The sequence below is a fragment of the Martes martes genome, assembly GCF_963455335.1.
Source record: "Martes martes genome assembly, chromosome: 2".
Taxonomy (NCBI): Eukaryota; Metazoa; Chordata; class Mammalia; order Carnivora; family Mustelidae; genus Martes; species Martes martes.
The window spans coordinates 74,557,162-74,578,703 of NC_137889.1; the positions used below are offsets into that span (position 1 = coordinate 74,557,162).

Genomic DNA, 21,542 nt, shown 5'->3' on the forward strand with positions numbered 1-21,542 from the left:
TTAATTACCTTCTCTTCTGAGGAAATGGTAAGTTTGTCACTTGAGATTAAGCTGCACACTTGTTCAATGCCGAGATTGAGAAATTCTTCACTAAGTACAACATCTGCAAAATGCTGCTCTGTTTGGAGGTTAAAAATAAAACCCATTAAAACCAACATTCCATTATCCAGCTTCAATCTGTTTCAAAAGGAAACAATTTTTCTTAATCTAACCTAAGAATGAGAAAAACAACTATTTCCTCAAGGCAAGAGCTAACAAAACCCAAACAATCTCACCTGGGGAAGTGCTCTCTATTTAAGTAACAAAATAGAGACACAGATAGGAAAACTGCCTTATCATATACTCAGCTGAATCACTTCTCTTTCACATGGTGGTATTTCAGAATTAAACATGTATTCCTTATATGCTAATAAGACTATCAGTATTTAAATCCATAAAACCTTTGAGTATATAAATCAAATAAAGTACATGGTATTAGATATTCACGCATTTGAATGTATTATGTAAAACATTAGAGGACTCCAAAACATACTGGAATAAGGAGGGAAACCAACTTTATTTGAAAACTTTAAACGAAGAAATTTTAAATGCTGGTCAGTCTGAATTGTTTTTTTAATGATATGACCATCATTTAAAAAACAGAATTGATTTATAATATAGATAGCTCTGAATTCTGTGGTATTTCATCCAGGGACCAAAGCATACTATTTTATACCCTCAACCCCCTTCCAGAAACTGGTAAAACTAGAAATTCTTAAAAAAACCTTTCTTTGATTTCACAAATATACCTACTCCTCCAAATGGGGGAAAAACTATTCATATAATCAATGACTTTACAACTTTTAAAAGAAATCATTTGTTGTGAATGGCAAGATTTCATTCTTTGCCATGGCTAACATTCACTGTACACATATACTACTTGTTCTTTACCCATTTATCTATCGATAGATATTTGGGCTGCCTCCGTATCTTGACTATTATAAATAATGCCACAGTAAATGTAAGGATGCATATATCTTTTCAAATGAGAGGTTTTGGTTTCTTTTAGGTAAATACCCAGCAGTGGAATTATTAGATCATACAATATTTCTAACTTTTTGAGAAACCTCCATACTGTTTTCCATAGTGACTGCACCAACTTACATTCTCACCAACAGTGCATCCAAGAAAACTTTGCTCCATGTCCTTGGCAACACTTGTCTTTTACTTCTTGTCTTTTTCGATACTACCCATTGTGACTAGTGTGAGATGATATTTCATTATGGTTTTGATTTGCATTTCCCTGATTAGCGATATTAAGCATCTTTTCATGTGTCTGTTGGCTGCCTGCATGCCTTCTTTGGAAAAATGCCTATTCAGGTCCTCTGTCCATTTCTTAATCAAATTATTTGAGTTTTTGGTTGGTTTTTGTTTTGTTTTGTTTTTTGGTGTTGAACTGTATGAGTTCTTTATATATTTTGGATATTAACCCCTTATAGGATACATTATTTGTCAATATCTTTTGCCATTCAGTATATTACCTTTTTATTTTTTTGTTTGTTTTATGGTTTCTCTCACTGTGTAAAAGTTTTTAGTTTGATATAGTTCCAGTAGTCCACTTTTGCTTTTGTTTCCCCTTGCCTAAGGAGACATAGCCAGAAAAACATGAAAGCTGATGTCAATGAGAATATTACTTATGTTTTCTCTTAGGAGTTTAACAGTTGCAGGCCTTACATTTAGGTCTTTAATCCATTATGAGTTTAATTTTGTGTATGGTATAATGTAATGGTCCAGTTTCACTCTTTTGCATGTAACTGTCCAGTTTTCCCAGCACCATTTAAAGAAACTATCCTTGAAAAGAAGGGCCATCTGTACCCCAATGTTTATAGCAGCAATGGCCACAGTCGCCAAACTGTGGAAAGAACCAAGATACCCTTCAACAGAAGAATGGATAAGGAAGATGTGGTCCATATACACTATGGAGATGGGGAGATGGAGAGGAGGAGGGAGTTGAGGGAAATTGGAAGGGGAGGTGAACCATGAGAGACTACGGACTCTGAAAAACAACCTAAGGGTTTTGAAGGGGCGGGGGGTGGGAGGTTGGGGGAGCCAGGTGGTGGGTATTAAGGAGGGCATGTATTGCATGGAGCACTGGGTGTGGTGCAAAAACAATGAATACTGTTACGCTGAAAAGAAATTTAAAAAAAAATATGAATGCAAAAAAAAAAAAAAAAGAAAGAAAGAAAATGGAACTAAGGGAAGATGGCTTTCCTTGAACTTATGAATAATAATGACCATAGGGGAAGGGAGGGAAAAACGAATAGGAGGAAATCAGAGAGGGAAACAAAACATGAGAGACTCTTGACTCTGGGAAACAAACTGAGGGTTGTAGAAGGGAAGGTGGGTGAGAGGATGGGGTAACTGGGTGATGGGCATTAAGGAGGGGATGTGACGTGATGAGCAATGGGTGTTATATGTAATTGATGAATCGCTGAACACTACATCAGAAACCAACGATGTACTATATGTTGGCTAATTGAATTTAAATTTTTTAAAAATAAAAAATAAATTAATTAAAAAATAAATAAATAAACTATCTTTTCCCCAATGTATATTCGTGTCTCCTTTGTCATAGATTAAGTGACCATATTATTTATGGCCTTTCAATTCTGTTCCATTGGTCGTGGTGTCAATTTTTATGCCATCCCACCCTCTTTTGGTTATTATAGTTTTGTAATATAGTTTGGAATCAGAAAGTGCAATGCCTTCATTTTCGTTCTTCTTTTTTAGGATTGCTTTGGCTAATCGGGGTCTTTCATGATTCCATAAAATCTTTAGTATTTTTTTTTGTACTTGTTGAACAATACCATTGGAATTTTAATAGAGATTACACTGGATCTACAGATGGACTTGGGGGTATGGACATTTTAACAATATTAATTATTCTTATTCATGAACACAGGATATTGTTCCATTTATTTGTTATCTTTTTTCAGGTTCTTTCATCTAAGTCTTGTAGTTTTCAATGTATAGATTGTTCACCTTCTTGGTTAAATTTATCCCTAGATATGTTACTGGTTCTGATGCTATTACAAATGGGATTGTTTTGTTTTTCAGATATTTGTTAGTGCATAGAAACTCAAATTTGCATGTTAATTTTGTATCCTGCAAGTCTACTGGATTTGTTGATTCATTCTAAGGTTTGTTTTTTTTTTTGGTGAAATCTTTGGATTTTCTATATATATGAAATCATATCATCTGTGAAGACAATTTTACTTCTCCCTTTCCAACTGAATGTCTTTTCTTTCTTTCTCTTGCCTGATTGCTCAGCTAGGATTTCCAGTAACATGCTCAACAGGAGTGGTAAGAGTGGGCATCCTTGTCTTGTTCCTGATCTTAAAGAAACCTTTCCAGTTTTTCACAGCTGAGTATGAAGTTTTAGCTATGGATATGCCATATATGACCTCTACTACATTAAAGTTTAATACATTAACGTATGTTCCTTGTATACCTAATTTGTTGAGAGTTTGTCTCATGGAAGAATGCCGTATTTTGTCAAATGCTCTCTCAGCATCTGAGATGATCACATAATATTTACCTTTCATTCTATTCCTGTGCTGTACCAAATTTACTGTTTGCAGATGTTGAACTATCCTTGAATCCTATAGATAAATCCCACTCGATTTTCTATGTACTGCTGAATCCACTTTGCTAATATGTGGGTAAGAATTACTGCACTTATATTCATCATCGATACTGGACTGTAATTTCCTTTTCTTGCAATGTCCTTATCTGGCTTTGGTATTAGTTTTAACCCTGGCCTTGCAAAATGAGTTTGAGAGTATTCCCTCCTCTTCTGTGTTTTGAAGGAGTTGGAGGATTAGTGTTAATTCTTTAAATGTTTGACGGAATTCATCCATGAAGCCACATGGTCCTGGATCTTTCTTTTGGGGAACTTTTGGATTACTGATTCAGTCTCCTTACCTGCTATTGGTCTGGTCAGATTATTCTAATTCTTCATGAGTCAGTGTTGGTAGACTGCATGTTTCTAGAAATTTATCCATTTCTTCTCATTATATTAGCATATAAGTGTTCTTACTACTCTCATGTTCCTTTGTGTTTCTGTGTATAAGCTGTAATGTCTTTTTTACTCCTGATTTTATTTATTTGAGTCTCTGTTTTTTTAGTCTTGCTAAAAGGTTTCTCAATTTTACCTCTGCAAAAAAACCCGGCTCTTAGTTTCATTGACCTTTTCTATTGTTTTTCTGGTCTCTAATTCATTTATTTCTACTCTGTCTTTTGTCATTTTCTTTCTTCTGCAACATTGAGTTTAGTTTGTTCTTTTTCTGGTGACATGAGGTGTAAAAGTATGTTGCTTATTTTGGATCTTTTTTAATAGGCCTTTATCACTGTAAACTTTCCTCTTAGAATTACTTTTGAAGCATCCCATAGATTTTGGTGTGGTGTGTTTCTATTTGTTTCAAGATATTTATTTCCCTTTTGATTTCTTCCTTGACTCACTGGCAATTCAAGAGTATGTTGTTTAATTTCCTCACATTTGTGAATTTTCTACTTTTCTCTCGTTACGGATTTCTAGTTTCGTACCACTGTGATCAGAAAAGATAGTCAGTTTGATTTTAATCTTAAATTTGCTAAGACTTGTTTTGTGACTTATCACATGATCTATCCTGGAGAACATTCTGTATGTGCTTGAGAAGAATGTCTATTCTGCTGTTGTTGGATGGAATGTTCTACATGTCTGTTAGGTCTGTTTGGTCTAAACTATGGTTCAAGTCCAATGTTTCCTTGTTGATATTCTGTCTAAATGATCTATCAATCGTTGAAAGTGAATTTTGAAGCCTCCTCCTATTATTTTATTGTCTATTTCTCCTTCCTGGTCTCATAAGTCTTTCTTAATATACTTAGATGTTCCAATGTGGGGTCATACTTATTTCTTTTTTAGATACTTTATGTATTTATTTGACAGAGAGATCACAAGTAGGCAGAGAGGCAGGCAGGGGCGGGGGGAAGCAGGCTCCCTGCTGAGCAGAGAGCCCCATCTCAGGACCTGGATCATGACCTGAGCAGAAGGCAGAGGCTTAACCCACTGAGCCATCCAGATGCCCCGGGTCATACTTATTTTTAATCATTACATCTTCTCAATGAATCAAACCTTTTGTTACTATGTAATTACCTTCTCTGTTTCTACTTACTGTTTTTGGCTCAACATCTATTTTGTATGATATCAACATACCTACATTTGCTCTTTTCTGATTTCCCTTTGCATGGACTATCTTTTTCCATCCCTTCACTCAGTCCTTAAAGCTAAAGTGAGTCTCTGGTAGACATCATATAATAGGGTCTTGTTTTTTTAATCCATCTCACCACTGTATGTCTTTCGATTGGAGAATTCAATCCACTTACATTTAGAGTATTTATTAATTAGACCTTACTAATTCCATCTTATTGTGTTCTGGCTGTTTTGTATTTCCTTTGTTCCTTTCTCCCTCTCTTGCTTTCTTCCTTTGTGAATTGGTAATGTTCCATAGTTGTATGCTTTATTACCTTCTCTTTATCTTTTGTATATATACTGTAAAGTTTTGTTTTGTGGTTACCATGAGATTCATATAAAACTTATAACAGATATAACTGTCTATTTTATATTAATAAAAATTTAACTTTGATCTCATACCAAAACTCTACCCTTTTACTTCCTTCCAGAGTTTATGGTTTTTGATGTCAAAAATTACCTCTTTTTAGACTCTTAATCCCATAAAACAAACTGAAGGTTGCCAGGGGGAGGAGGGTATGGAGAGAGTGGTTGAGTTATGGACACTGGGGAGGGTATGTGCTATGGTGAGTGCTGTGAAGTGTGTAAGCCTGACGATTCACAGACCTGTACCCTTGAGGCAAATAATAAATTATATGTTAATAAAAAATTAAAATTTTAAAAAATTACCTCTTTTTATCTTGTGCATTCACTAACAAATTATTGTAGCTGTAGTTATTTTTAATACTTTTGTCATTTAATCTTACGCTAGAGTTAACACAGCACCATATTACAGTATTATTCTATTCTAATCTATTTGAGAGAGAAAGAGCATATGAGCAGGGGAGGGGCAAAAGGAGAGGGAGAAGGAAGAAGCAAACTCCCCCTCAGCGTGGACCCCCACACAGGGCTTAATCTCATGATCTTACAATCATGACCTGAGTCCAAACCAAGGGTTGGATGCTTAACCAACTGAGCCACTGAGGCGCCCCTAGAGTATTTCTTAATACGACTACGTGCTTGCCATTACCAATGTCTTGCATATTTTCATATGTTTTCCTGTTACTAATAATTAACAAGTCTTTTCATTTTTTTCAGCATTTCTAAGGCAGATCTGGTGATAATGAATTCCCTTAGCTTTTTTGTCTGGGAAAGTATCTCTTCTTCATTTCTCAAGGACAACTTTGCTAAATAAGGTATTCTTGGTTGGCAGGTTTTTTTTTTTCCCCCTCTCACCACCTTGAATCCCACTCTTTCCTAGCCTATAAGATTTCTTTTGAGAAATCCCCGATAGCCTTATGGGAGCTCCCTTGTAAGTTATAAGCTTTTTTCCCCCTCTTGTTGCTTTTAGGATTATCTATTTGTCAATACAGATGTAGTGAAAAGAAGGGCCATATGCACCCCAATGTTCATTGCAACAATGTCTGTAATAGCCAAACTGTGGAAAGAGCCAAGATGCCCTTCAACAGATGAATGGATAAAGAAGACATGGTCCATATATACAATGGAATATCACTCAGCCATCAGAAAGGATGAATACCCAACTTTTGCATCAACATGGATGGGACTGGAGGACATTATGCTGAGTGAAATAAGTCAACCTCAGAAAGTCAATTATCATATGGTTTCACTTATCTGTGCAACATAAAGAACAGCATGGAGAACAATAGGAGAAGGAAGGGAAAAATGAGGGTGGGGGAATCAGAGTGGGACACAAACCATGAGAGACTATGGACTCTGGGAAACAAATGGAGGGTTTTAGAAGGGGTGAGTCTGGGGATGGGTATTAAGGAAGGCATGGATTGCACGGAGCACTGGGTGTTATACGTAAACAATGAATCATGGAACACTACATCGAAAACTAATGATGTACAGTATGGTGACTAACACACACAAAAAAAGATTATCTCTTTGATTTTTGACTATTTTGTTATAATGCATCTTAGAGAAAATGTCTTTAAGTTGATTTTGTTTGGTGACCTATAAAAGCTTCATGAACTTAGATATCCAAATCTTCACCCAGTTAGCCCTTCTTCCTGTCTTTTTTTTTTTTTTTTAAGATTTTATTTATTTATTTATTTGAGAGAGACAGAGAGAGCACAAGCAGCGGGACAGGCCGAGGGAGAGGGGGAAGCAAACTCTCCGCTGAGCAGGGAGCCCAATGCAGGGTTCAATCCCAGGACCTTGAGATCATGACCTGTGCCAAAGACAGGTGCTTAGCACTCTGAGCCACCAAGGCACCCTAGCCCTTATTTCTTTAAATAAACTTTCTGTCCTCTTTTCCCTTTCTTCTTCTAGAACTCTAATGATTCACCACTTGGTCCTTCTGATGGAATTTCATAGATTATGCAGCTTTTCTTCATTCCTTTTCATTCTTTTTTTCCTTGTTCTCCTGACTGGATAGTTTTAAACTTCCTGATTCTTTCTTCTGCTTGATCAAGTCTGTTGTTGATCTTTTCCACTGCATTTTTCATTTCATTCACTGAATCCTTCAGCTCCAAAAAAAATTTTTTTAATGATTTCTCTTTGTTAAACTTATTTTATTCCTGTATTGTTTTCCTGAAATCACTGAATTATTGGTGTTTTCTTGAAGCTAAGTTTTCTTAAAACAGCTATTTTGACTTCTTTATCAGGAAAATAACAGATCTTGGATGTTTTGGGGCTTGGTTATGAGAAGATTACTGTGACCTTTTGGTGGTATCATATTACCATGATTTTTTAATGTTTCTTGGAGTTATGTGCTGCTGTCTTTGCATTTGAAGTAGCAGTCACCTCCTCCAGTCTTTGCTGTCTTTAGGGGACTAATATCTGCCTTTAGCCCTGCTGGAGATTCTGAGGATTTCTTGGACCTTCCATGGATACATCTGCTCTAAGCTTCCTATTCTCTTTTGTGGAAGAGATCTTAAGCTTGTATGCTTGTCTTCATCCTGCAACACACCAAGCTGAGTGCTCACAGCCTCTTGTTTTCTTAAAAGTGGTGCTACAGCTGAAGTTTGTGGTCTCTCCCTCACCCACAGATTTGGATGCATGTGTTTATTTGTCACCTTCCAAAGCCCACTCTTGATGCTTTCTACAAAAGCACAAACAGGAAACCGGCCACACAGTGGAGGTAGGGGGCACAGCACACAGGGGATGGGGTGGCCATGGGTCTGCTGAGAGATCTGAGATGGGGGGCTTTCCCAGCAGCTAGTGGGAAGGGTTTTTGATGGGAGTCCACCGCACAGTTAGTAGAACTGTGTCCCTGGGCACTCACTCATATACTCTCCCTTTTCTGAACTAAAAGAATTGCAGCCTGAGGAAGTTCTCTCTTGTTCCTGTGCTGTAGCACCTTAGGGAAGGTGTGATGTGTGTAAAGACAAACTGTTTTGACCCACTCTAATGTATCCAAACTTTTTTATCCCTCTGGTAAGTGCTGGATCTTCTCCTCTGGAAACCTGGACTTCTTCAAAGACTCTCTTGAAGACAGGTGACCATTTAGGTAAATGTTCTCCAGTGGCTCCTTGACTTCAGTCAAAAAGGGCTAGAACGGGTTCACGGGTCATTTCAGAGTCCACAGCCAAGACAGGAGTCTGTCTGCCTATTATGCAATGCACAAGTGGGCAAGACTCCCACTGGATGATGTTTGATGCTGGATCCCACAGGTCCCACAAAGGCATTTTGTACATGGATGGATACAGAATACTTCTTGTTGGGGGTGGTGGGGCAAAAATGAAGAACATCTTGGTGGTTAAGATTTTTATAAAAGAAAAAATAACAAAGTATTTCCAAACTAGGCCCAAACAGCTTCCTTCCTCAATGGGGAAAAAAAGTTTTGCTATAGATAATCAATACATTTTATTGTCCTGACTTCAGCAGACAAATGCTGTCCTAAGTAAGAAAAAAAAAAATGGTTTACCCTCCCCATCTTGGGCCACTGCCCTACATTGCTGATATTCATACGAAACTTCTTTAGGGCAGATCTTAATACAGAAGCCTCTGCATTTTGGTGCACTGTGCACTCACAACTTAACCTGTTGTAGCATAGCCTTTGGCTCACCCTTCCCCTGAATTTGTTCTTTGGAAGTCCTTTTCTTGAGGTTAAAACTTCTCAACCCCCATACAGTGTTTAACCCTAAGGATACTCTCTCCCAATTTGGATTCTATAATACTTTTTTCTAAACTTTTTAAAAAAGTTTTTATTTTTTTAGGGGCGCCTGGGTGGCTCAGTGGGTTAAAGCCTCTGCCTTCGGCTCAGGTCATAATCCCAGGGTCCTGGGATCGAGCCCCGCATCGGGCTCTCTGCTCCGTGGAAAGCCTGCTTTCTCCTCTCTCTCCACCTGCCTCTCTGCCTACTTGTGATCTCTGTCAAATAAATAAATAAAATCTTTAAAAAAAAGAAAAGTTTTTATTTTTTTAAGTAATCTTTACACCCAATGTGGGTCTCAAACCCACAACCCCGAGCCCAAGAGTCACACGCTCGGGAGGCCTGGGTGGCTCAGTGGGTTAAGCGTTTGCCTTCGGCTCAGGTCATGATCCCAGGGTGCTGGGATCAGAGCTCTGCATCAGGCCCCTTGCTTGGTGTGGAGTCTGCTTCTCCCTCTGCCTGACGCTCCCTCTGCTTGTGCTACCTTGCTCGTGCGCGCTCGCTCTCTCTGATAAATAAATAAAATCTTAAAAAAAAAAAAGTCACATGCTCTACCCACTGAGCCAGCCAGGTGTCCGTCTAATCTTTCTAATCACTCGGTTTGTCTCCTTCAGCTCCCTAAACATTTGGGTCTGCTGCATGTGCTTATTTGTCCTGTCTGCCCTGAGCCCTTTTTTCATTTTCTGCTTACCCTCCCTTAACCATCTCATCCACATTTATGTGTCCCCAGTTATCTTTAACTAGCACCCCAGTATGGTTGCTCCCAGATTCAACCTCTCTCCAAACCTCAATATTTGAATTTCCACCTGTTAGTCTCTACGTGGTCTGAATCATCACCATGACTCTTCTAAACAGATTCATCCCCAACCACACACCCAGTAATCCATACAAGCAGTCCTCTAAAACCTTCATATTATTCACCACTTTAGGCCACTTACCTTGGCTCTACTATCTGAATTTTTCTTCATTGCCCAGTTTCCCCCACCTTGGTTGGATGCTTGGCAAAGATTCTCTGGCTGAGTCTGATTATCTCTCAAAATAAATCAAGGTCCTCCACTAGCCTGCTGCCTTTGCCTATTGCTAATATAGTTGCCTAGTCAGAGAACTTCTTAAAACTGATAGCTCACTTCACTCTCATTTTCCCTCAAGCAATCAAGACTAAGATCCACCTACACCTCAAAGAGTGTCAGTACCTTCCTCTAGATACCTAGAGTGCCCTCCTGTACTCCTTTTGTGTCTTTTTTTTTTTTTTAAGATTTTATTTATTTATTTGACAGAGAGAGACACAGACAGAGAGGGAACACAAGCAGGGGGAGTGGGAGAGGGAGTGGGAGCAGGAAGCCTGATGCGGGGCTCAATCCCAGGACTCTAGGATCATGACCAGAGCCGAAGGCAGATGCTTAACCCAATGAGCAACCCAGGCCTCCCAAGCCTGTGACTCTTGATCTTGGGGTTGTGACTTAACGACTGAGCTACCCAGGCACCCCTCCTTTTGTGTCTTAATGGCTCTACTATCTGCACTGATTCCAAGGCTAAATGAAACCTCAATTCCTCATTCCTTTTTCCTTCCTTTTTTATTGTGGTGAGACACAGAATACAAAATTTACCATCTTAACCATTTTTAAGAATACAGTTCAGTAGTTTTAAGTATACTCACATTGTTGTGAAACAGATAGCCAAAACTTTTTCATCTTGCAAATATGAAACTCTATATCCATTAAAGAACTTCCCTTTTCCCCCCTCCTACATCCCTTCCTCTCTTTAAACCCTAAAATAAATTCTTTCACAAATCCTGTTGAATCTTTTCCTCTAACGCCATGCGAAATCATAAAATTTAGTGGTATAAGGGATCGAAAGGTCCCTGACACAACTTTTATTTTCTGTCAGAGTAACCTCTAAAATGCTTATATTTGATGGATATCTGTTACACATGTTGCACACATCAACAGACAGCAAGGTAGTCACACCATTCTTGAACACTTACTATAAGTGGCAGTTCGGCTTTATGTTGCACTAAAATCTTTCTCCCTCTTATTTTCTAACACTGACACTACCTCTGCCCACTGAAGACACGATTAATGTCTCTTACTCCTGAAATTCCTTCAAACTTTTATAGAGCACTATATTCTAAATTTTATTTCCATGGTCTACAAACTCCTAACTCTTTTGAGCATTTCTTGTATAATACTGCTTGGGATCTTCACCATCATGCTGGCTCCAAATTCAGGGCTTCCATTTGTCAGTCTCTCTCAAAACACGTAACCTGAAAATGAACTCAGTTTCATAGATATGGTCTGACCCTGGAAGAAGAGAATGAGATAATCACCTTACATCTTTCTAGACACAGTTACAGAACTGTTATTCAATACACTATCAGCTAAAACGCTAACATCTTTGGATTGGTTTGACCAATATAAGCTTAATACCTGTCACAAAGCCAAGATAAGAAATTCTTCCTTTTCACTGAATGAATTCTTACTCAGCTTACTGCACCTCAGTGAGGTACCCAAATTAACAGCTATTGCACGCACTAAAACGTACCCACAAAATACTTAATATGTAATACTAAAGAGAAGATCATGTCAGAGTTTGGTTAGTTCCCATATCCCCAGACTGGCTTCAGTCACCTCCTATCTTCATTACCATGGTTCTCCCTTACCAACCTCAACTATTGTCTCCAATCCTTTTACTCACATGTTGACAAATTACTCTGTTTACAGCACAGAGCTTTCACTGTGACTTTAGTAACCTGCCCTTACTAGTTTACCACTGCTGCTGAGTAAAGCCAGCCTAGTTAAGCTGACATTCAATAATCATCAGTTCCTTTTCTCTAGACAAATCCCACAACTGCAGGAGGGCATAACTTCCAGTAGTACATACTATATCATGAATGTGCAATACATGTTAAACACATTTATTGTACATATATGATATACATATACATTCTTCCTTATATATGATTCTCTTCACTCTCTAGGATAGTTGAACTTTCCCGTTTGCTTCCCTGCTGCAACTAAAATAAGATTATAGAGAAATGAAAGACAAGCCCTGGGATTTGTCACACAAGGTCTGCTGGGGCTCATTAGCTCTGGTCCCTCATCCTAAATCAAGTCCAATGAAATACAAAATAAAAGTCCAAAGTTTTGTTTGTTCAGTTATACACCCTGTGAAAAGCTACAAAGCATCCTTTATGTTTGATTTCCCAACACCAAAAACCTTTTTGATCAGAATTAAGTGCCATGAAGAATTCCTATAATTCCTCTATATTCCACCTAGTGCAGAATTCCATGTGAGAAATGAGGGTAAGTACATGGATAATAACATATTTTAGACCCCAAAACAGCTTATCCCTGAGAGATAAAGTGTTTTTGGGAAAATAAAAATCTCCCCGGTCTTCATTATCCTAATTAATAAAATAAATGTTAGATGAGATAACCGCTAAGTTCCCTACAACTGCTAATACTCTGTGATTCTTTCATTCTGAATACTATTAGCCTCTAAGAAAAAAAAATTACATCTATATCTCCAGCAGCTCCATTAACACAGACAGCTTTGGTGAAACCTAGAAACAGCTTACTCATCTGAATGAGAAAAACTATCAACCCAAAGCAGAGCAGAGAGATTGCATGTCGCTTACTAGGACCATTATGAATGTAAAAACATAAAAATGATTAATTCTTATAAAAAGCATCAATTAAGTCGGCATGAATTCGTACATCAAATGCTTTCATGGTTCTTCAAAGGGAAAATCTTCTGTATTGGTAAATTAACACTGCAAAGACCCTTGGATAATCAGCACCTTAGTCTTTAGTATGCATATCACACAGTCAAGGCTAGTAATACTACTATAAAAACCACTCTCTCAATACAAGTTTCTTTCAAAAGGGCAGCTTTCAAAATCACAGGCTTTTTTTGACAGATGTTTACCCCACGCAGTGACTCCTAGCCTAAATTATAGAATGGTGGGCAAATGATTGAAGCAAACTGATTGCAAAAATAAATAAATAAATAAAATGTTATGGGACCTACTTTTACAGAGAATAAGGCATAATCTAGACACTGAACCTGGATGTAAGTGGAATATTACTGGCCCTGTAAGCAGGGGTTAAATTGCCCTGAGCCTCTTTATCACCCAAGCAGCCTGGGTAAAGGTAGACACATAAAGAGCGTAGCTTTGAAATGACTGGCCACTGAGACTAGGCTAAAGGGCCAAGAGATTGCAGGGTAAGTGGAATCAGAGAGCAGATTTATGAAGAAATACATGAGGAGGCAGGAACAGAGTCAGCACAAAGCTGTTTCAAACATCAACAAGGTATCCAAACAAGGTTCAACATGCCCGGGAATCAAGGTCTAAGGTGGCACATCTGTTTATGGAGGAAAGATGGTGGCCACAAGTAACCATGAACAGGGAATCTCAAGGAAGCCAACAGGAAAGATCCCGAGATTGCTGATGGCAAGAGAGAGGAAGTAGAGAGGGAGGAGACAATAGGTGTCAAAGACAGAAGCAGACATGGAGGTCTGGAGAGAAAACAGGCTGCAGAGAGAATGCTGCAGGCCTCCAGCCAGCCGGGGCAGAATGGAGGACGGTGACAGGGACAGAACAACAGTTTTAAGTCGTACCCCTTCACCCACCTTCCCAGAGTCGGTGGGGAGGGTTGTTCCCTAAAGAAGTTTGCCCCTAACACTCAGGTTTGGAGGGAAAACAAAGTTTCATTTAAAGGGAAAGGGGACACACATGAAAACAGCTGGGCATATAAAAAAGCGTCATTGTGCAAGCATGGTAGAAAGGCTAAAAGGGTGGCAATTCAGGCCAGGATGTAAACAGACAACAGGGTTAAGAGCAAGAGGAGGACAAGAAAGAAAACTGAAAGTATGTTAGGGACTAGAGAAGACTGCAGGTTTTCCTGGTACTGGGGAATACTGAGTGTTCACCAATCCTAGAACTTGAGCCAGAACACTGGCTTGAAAATGATACTGCCAATCTCCTCAAAGATCACTAAGAACTGAGAGTAAGCAGCTTCTCAAACTTCTAATGTCAGGAGTGGCGAGATGAAGGAACAATTAAAAACATAAAACTGTTGTTTCCCTTAAATTTGTCTGAAATTCCTACAATTCCACAACTGGCAACTTTTGTTTGTCAACACAGAATGCTAAATAAAATTTGTATTTCAAGTTAAGATTAAAATCTAACGTTCAAAACAGTCTGGGACTATTAAAATGCATTGAAACCAGTAAGTTCACTTTTTATCTCCTCCATATTTTTGTCCCGGAGAAAATGCTAAAAACAAAGGTATTCGTGATTTGGGAAACTGTTAAAATACGGACACCACTCAAAACACATGGGAACTAAAAGCATCCACAAGTCAGCATTATCCAAACGAGTCTGTACAACCTGGAATTAGGTGTGAAAATTTTCTTTTTTAGGCATGAAGCAAAAATAATTTCACCTATTTCACCTAGCTTTTTAGCTAAGAAAATAATTCAAGAGCATAACAAAGGCTGATTACAGTCCAGAACACCATGCCTCAATATGCAGATCATTTAACCTGGCTGGTCTAGTCGCCCTCAGCTGTCTACGATTTGAAAAACATGTCGCTACAGGCCCCGGTGAAGCGCGTGGGCCAGCGTGACGGACTGTGACTGCCAGCATCACGCTGCCACAGCCACAGGAGTGCAATAGGATAAGCAGCAAGGATTTACACCATCCCTGCTCACACTTTCTACCCTGCCCACTGGTTTCTCACCCTCCCTGAGCCTTCTCTCTTTAAAATAAATTTTTAAAATCTTTTTTTAAAATTAAGAATTTTTCTTTGTAATTTTGCTGAAAATGACAATAAACTGTCCACAAAAATTCTTTGCATAATTATGAAGAAGGACTCTACAAACAAAGACATAGAGGTGTTCAAATTCTGGTGGATAACTGTTCATATTTTATAGTATACCACACTAAATTTAAGATTTTAAATAAGTGAAAGAAATAATTAAATCTAATAAAAAATCTCCTAAACACACAGAACATGAGTTGGTTCTGACAGGAGCAGAACTAAGAGTTCCAGTACATCATGTGAATTATGTGTGGACATCTTTTGCATGAGTCCTGCTTTATTCGTTCTGTCCCCAGTCCCTTTCCCTATCTCTTAAAAGTCAGTAATGTGTATCAAGTCATATGAGACAACTAGCTGCCCAAGAAAGATATGTTCACACAGAAAAAAAAAAAAATCATCAAAAAATATACAAGCCTTCTTCATTCTCCCAATATAAATCACTCATAACAGGCACATTATGTCTAGAGTTAATGGATCTTACAGATTTAGAAGGAAAATTTTCTATTTAGCTGAAGAAGAGCTAAAGAACACTGGAATACATCAGCGAATCCAAATTTGTCTTTGGTTTTTCTTAAAATGTCTCATCCCACTCAGAAGGATTACATGAATATCATTACATATATAGGCATTCCCCAACTTACAGAAGGGCTGTGTGCTAAAAGTTCATCTGTAAATTAGCTTTCTGAAATTCAGATCATGTTTTTTCCCACTGAAAGAATCTTATAAAGGGTATTCAGGCCAATCAGGCCACCCCAAAGAAATCTATAAAATTCAAATTTACTGGTCATATTATGTTTCACTGCAGCATTGCAGGTTTTTCCTCCAGCTAACCACTTACCATTATTTCTTTGATAAATACAATAGGGATCATAGCATACTTCTCTTCAGTGCTTGGTGCATACACATGTAAACACACACACACACACACACCCCTCCTTATCCAGGTCAGTGCGCTACAGTGTCCTGATGAGTAAGCACTGTGGAGCAGAGTTTAGACAAGTGGCTCTTGCATTTGAAGGCTGGAGGAAGTTGGGATTCTAAAGCATATTAAGGGGCAGTGGTCATGGAAGGTTCTATAGTAACGGTTCTTACTGGATCTTACAACTATAGGACAGAGATGGTGGGTTATAACTTCCACCAGGCTTACCTTCCCAAAGATGTTTAAAAAAATTAGAAACTTCCTAACAATCACCTTTAATATGTATTTTTTACATGCTTATACATTCAGAGCAAAGTAAATTATAAGTTACTTTTGTGTACTTTAGCTATATCCAAAACAATAACAAGAAACTCTCCCCCTAAACTGGAAAGATGAGGATCAGGATCAGAGGGTGCTATATAGTAACCAAAGTGATGGCTTCCTTGACAACAGCAATGGGCTGCCTCTGCCACAGAAGGAGGGTGCCAGCAGGAGATTCTGGGAACTAGTGTCTAAGGAGAAAGATGCCTATATTTCAGATCTATTTTTCCACTCTGCCCAAAGGCAACTAGACTTCAACACCTTGAAAATTTTTAAGCCAGAAAATTGTTCCCTTGGGTTTAAGAAAAGGGTGTACAAAGCCACAGAGATTAAATGACTTAATTTCATGTGCAAATATTTTCTCAAAAAAGACAGGGATTTAATACTTGCATAAAACTAGCTATTCTATTCTTTAGGCCCAATACCAATTTATAGAGGTTTTTTTTTTTTAAATTCAGAATTTTATAAACATGCTCCAATTATGCAGCGATACATTATAAGATTTTAAGTGTATTTCTATAAAGTCCAGATCCAGAAACATGACACAACTTTCCAGAAATCACTACAGATTCATATCAGAACTCAAGAGCTCCAGATTCCTCCATCTCAAACTCAGCCGAGGTCTATTCCACTTGCCTGCATAGGTGTTGGCTTTGTTCAGGAGGTCTGTGCATGCATGCATATCAGCAAAAGCTCGAATTCCTAAGCAGTTGACAGGGTGAAGCTGAGACTCCAAAAATTCACAGCAGGTCTTCTTCACATCCTGTAACTGTAACAGACCAGCTGCTGGGAGAAGTACCTGCAACATGTAAGTCAGTCCGGTTAGGCAGGTGGACCGAGGAACACTTACTATTTACCACTCCTATACAGATCACAACACATGCAGCCAAAACTTATGATCTGCATTCAGACCCGAATACTCCATGGACACACGGAACACTCTGCGGAAAGTAATGGAACAATTATTTGCAAAAAGGGCGACGACCCACATTCTCCATAATTTCTAGAGAATCTTTCAAAGATCCCTTCCTGGTCATAAAGATATAAGAGATATTAGGTATTAGATTAATGATTCTTTTTTATAAGCATAAACAAAATGTACCTTTGAATTTTCAAAACAAAAACTATTAGGATGCTAGGGGGTGCTATGGTTCAGTAAAAATGTTTTTTTTCCCCCTTCAATTCAAGCATCATGACCTTCAGTGATCTGTGGGGAAGGCATGAACCCAAAGTAATACACACCACAACAAAGCCTCATTTTGCTCTTCCACTGTCTGAATAACACAACAAACTGCTTTCCTTAGGGGAAAGAACAATTTTAAATTCAATAGTCTCAGTATAATCAGATGGTTTCTCTAAAATGTAATATATGTACTAAAAAGGAAAACACAAAAGGTAATTGTCTAATATTAACTTTTTAATTTGTATTTGTATTTGAATAACTCCAAGAGATTTTATATTATGAGTTTTTCTATGAGATTTAACCAGTATCTTCACTATAAACTATATCTAACACCACAACTGCTTTACAAATAGGTCAATAATGGAAACATTTTTTTCTTGTTAAGTGAATTGGTATGAAGCTATGTTAAGTACCACATTTAAAAGTCAAATTAAAGAGGAAAACTTCATTAAAAAAAGTTCCTGAACATCTGCTGCTCTTTTATAAAAACCAAAAGAAAAAAATAAACCTCAACTATTAGAACAATGGTCAATTTTAGAAAAGATCACATTAGCATAAAAAATAAATAAAACCTAAGTTCCTTCAGGAATTGACTCTCATATATGCCAAGCTGTAGCCCGAGGAGAAAATGAGAAAAGAAACAGTAGTTTGGGATAGTAGTTTTCTCTATGTAATAATCCTTAATGTGGAAAAGAAAGGTGTTCATGTCGTTCTGTAAGACAAACTAATCTATTTGTTTAAAGGAACCACAGAAGTTCTACCTTCCAATCTAGAGGCTGCATGTGTAGTTAACCCACATGTACACAATCAAATAGCCAGAATGAAGGATGGAGAGAATAATTTCATGTGTTTTCAGTGCAACTTCACCAACTAATATTAGTTTTCTCTAAAAATATAGAAACAGTATCTAGCGGCCTTTTCCTTCCGAATTTAAGAAAAACGAAATGCAAATAACGCCGTTTATAGCCAAATCTTTCATACAATATGAATAGTGTGTTTCATTACGTTATGAAAATGATCTCCATGGAAACCTTTAGTTGTTGATAATTTGCATATTGGAGGTTTTTCTACCCTGGCATAATTGTGCTCTGAAGCAACGTAAAGTACATTCCAAGATGCTTAACAGTGCTGCCACTTAATTCAGCAAACACATACAGTTAAGAAAGTGGTCTTCAGTGTAAGATTTAATCCCTGTGAAATTTGTACAAATACTAACAATCACCCATCTAATCAACATTTTCCCAGAGGCAATATAGTGTGAGAAAGCAGCATTCAAACTAGTGGTAATATAGAAAGACAGGAGCCATGGCATGGAAAAGCGGTTGAGCAGAAACGGACTCACTCATGCACTGTTGGTGGGAGTGTATACTGGCTCAACGTTCTTGAAAGTCAATTGGCCCATTTTAATCAAAATTACAAATGCACATAACCTCCGACCCAGCAATTTGACCCACAGATATACTAACAAATGCACAAAATCTCACACACAAAAGACATTCATTACAGCACTACTGAGGGTAACAGCAGAAGTTAGGAAAAAGCCTAACTGTCCATTACAAGGAGACGGATTAAACACATATCCCTTCCACTCAATGGAATGCTCTGCAGTCATTCAAAACAATGAGGAAGCTATATGATGGGACAGTTTCTAAGATACATTCTTAAGTGAAAAAAATCAGTAATTGATTCATACTAAGTAACATACACATAGATGCTCTCGCTTATATACACATCCATCTAAAAAAGTAGCTACAGCAGTCTTTTAAAATTTTTATTTTGCTTCCTTACCTTCAACTTCATCACTACCAAGCCTAGATCAACCTTATCAGGAGAATGAGATTCATAAAACTGTGGAATATGCACACCAGGGACAGAAAAGTTATTTCAACTGTAGGCCATGTAGCTAGAAATTCACATATAATTTTTAATTCATGGCAATGATGAGTCAAGTGGTCCTTATGCTTGGCAAACAATACTATTAAATATACCTTAAGTGTTAGTCAAATATATAAAATAAGTTTATGCATAGTATCTTTCTGTCAGCAAATCCTTTAAAAATGCCTCAGTTTTATGATATAATTTTACCAGGACTAAATTTCAACAGCTCATTAATTATTAATTACATACAGCATCAAAAACAATGAATAATTGGTTTAGGCTTACTAACACGACCCATGGTGACCATGAATTAGTTACTCATGATGAAAACAGGAAAGCAGCCTGGGGCACACCAACTTTCTGGATTACTTTGTCTATTAGAGAGCCAGCAAAAAATGAAACAAAATAAAAAGTGCTCCTAATTTCAGATGAACCATAACCCACAATCAGAACCACTTAAACAGCTGGCAGCCTATGAGCTGGATGCCTTGGGATCAAATCAAATCAAACCTTCTAATTTGTTTGATAAAGAAACCCAATCTTAGAAGAGGCCCAAAGCCTGGACCAAGTGGTACAGTTGGTCAGTGGAAAGCTAAGAATATAATCAAATTTGCCAACTCTTTGGTCTGCGATTTTTTCCACTACCTTGAGCCCTCTCTAAGGTGCAGAATGGAAGTGTTTGTCCAATTTCTAAATTTCCGGCACTTCTCTTTTCCACAAGAGTAATAAAGACAACAATCACCTCAACAATATGTTCTTTTTTTTTTTTTAAGATTTTATTTATTTATTTGACAGAGATCACAAGTGGGCAGAAAGGCAGACAGAGAGAGATGGGGAAGCAGGCTCCCCGCTGAGCAGAGAGCCCAATGCGGGGCTCGATCCCAGGACCCTGGGATCATGACCTGAGCCGAAGGCAGAGGCTTTAACCCACTGAGCCACCCAGGCCCCCAAGAATACAGTCTTATAAATGCTTCCACTTAATGAGCAATTACTACATCAGGCACTGTGCTAAGCACTTGGCAGGCCATAATATCTCACTATCCCCATTATACACAAGTGAATAGAGAGGCTTGGAGAAGTTGGGTAACTGGCCCAAGATCACACACCTTGTATGGCACAGGTAGAGTCTGCTATGAGAGGAGCATTAACCAGAGTGAATATAATGCTTTTAGATGGCACCCAGATAAACATTCTTATGTCACTAGTTAGGAGTAGGTTTTTAAAGTTACCCTCTATTTATTTCAATAATATAAACTCTTTTTAAGTAAATTTATTTAAGAATTGAGTCAACATAGAGGAAAACATTAAATATTTAATGGTGCCAGCAGTATAGAATATAGCAAAATCAAGAAGGTGACACACAAATTACGAAACTTCAGAAACCTCTGATTTGAGAGATTAAATTCACTATTCTAATCCTTCAATATGTGATCTCATTCTGATTCTTATGGCTTTTGCCTATCACTGAAAAGGAAGACTGTGCTTTAATCTGGGGCTATTACAATCCCATGGCATATTTTCTATAGAGTGGATAAACTCTACTATTAGCAACAAATGTGGGAAACACCTATCAATGTAAAGAGGTGGTTTCTTAATTTGCTATTTAGGTCACAAAAATATCTTGGGCATTGTAATTAAGAGGCCTGAGGAAGATGCCTTAAAAACTAATTTTTCTGAGCTCCCTAGAGCAAAGGTGCAGTTGAACAGTCCTGCTTCTTATATGAAGTGGAATTATAGTGACACAATAAACCTCTAGCCACATAGCATTATGACCTAATGGAAATTTTCCATTTGCTCCATTTTCCACATTAACACTGAGATTAATGAAAATAACCCTAAGGCACTCTACGATCTAAAGTATATTCCAAAACATCAAGGAAAAAGGAATTATGTTTGTTATATAATACAAATGTTAATGATACAGTCTAGGAATCAAAAAGTGATTAATTCCCATACAGTATATATACTGAGGGAGGGCCACACTCCAAAAATTGAAATATCTCTCTCAATTATGTTAAGGCCTAAGATAAAATATACAGCTGGCG

General features: G+C 37.8%; 1 protein-coding gene across 2 annotated transcripts in view; it reads right to left on the reverse strand.

The window, feature by feature from the left end:
- The window catches only part of KLHL2 (kelch like family member 2), a 105,008-nt gene that overhangs the window by 31,729 nt on the left and 51,737 nt on the right, over positions 1-21,542 (reverse strand). For both annotated transcript variants that reach the window (XM_080797552.1, XM_080797551.1), the window contains exons 5-6: positions 17,073-17,235; positions 9-118 (exon numbers count right to left, since the gene is read on the reverse strand). In XM_080797552.1, coding sequence (XP_080653678.1) covers positions 9-118; positions 17,073-17,235 — 273 coding nt within the window. The remainder of the gene's footprint in view (positions 1-8; positions 119-17,072; positions 17,236-21,542) is intronic.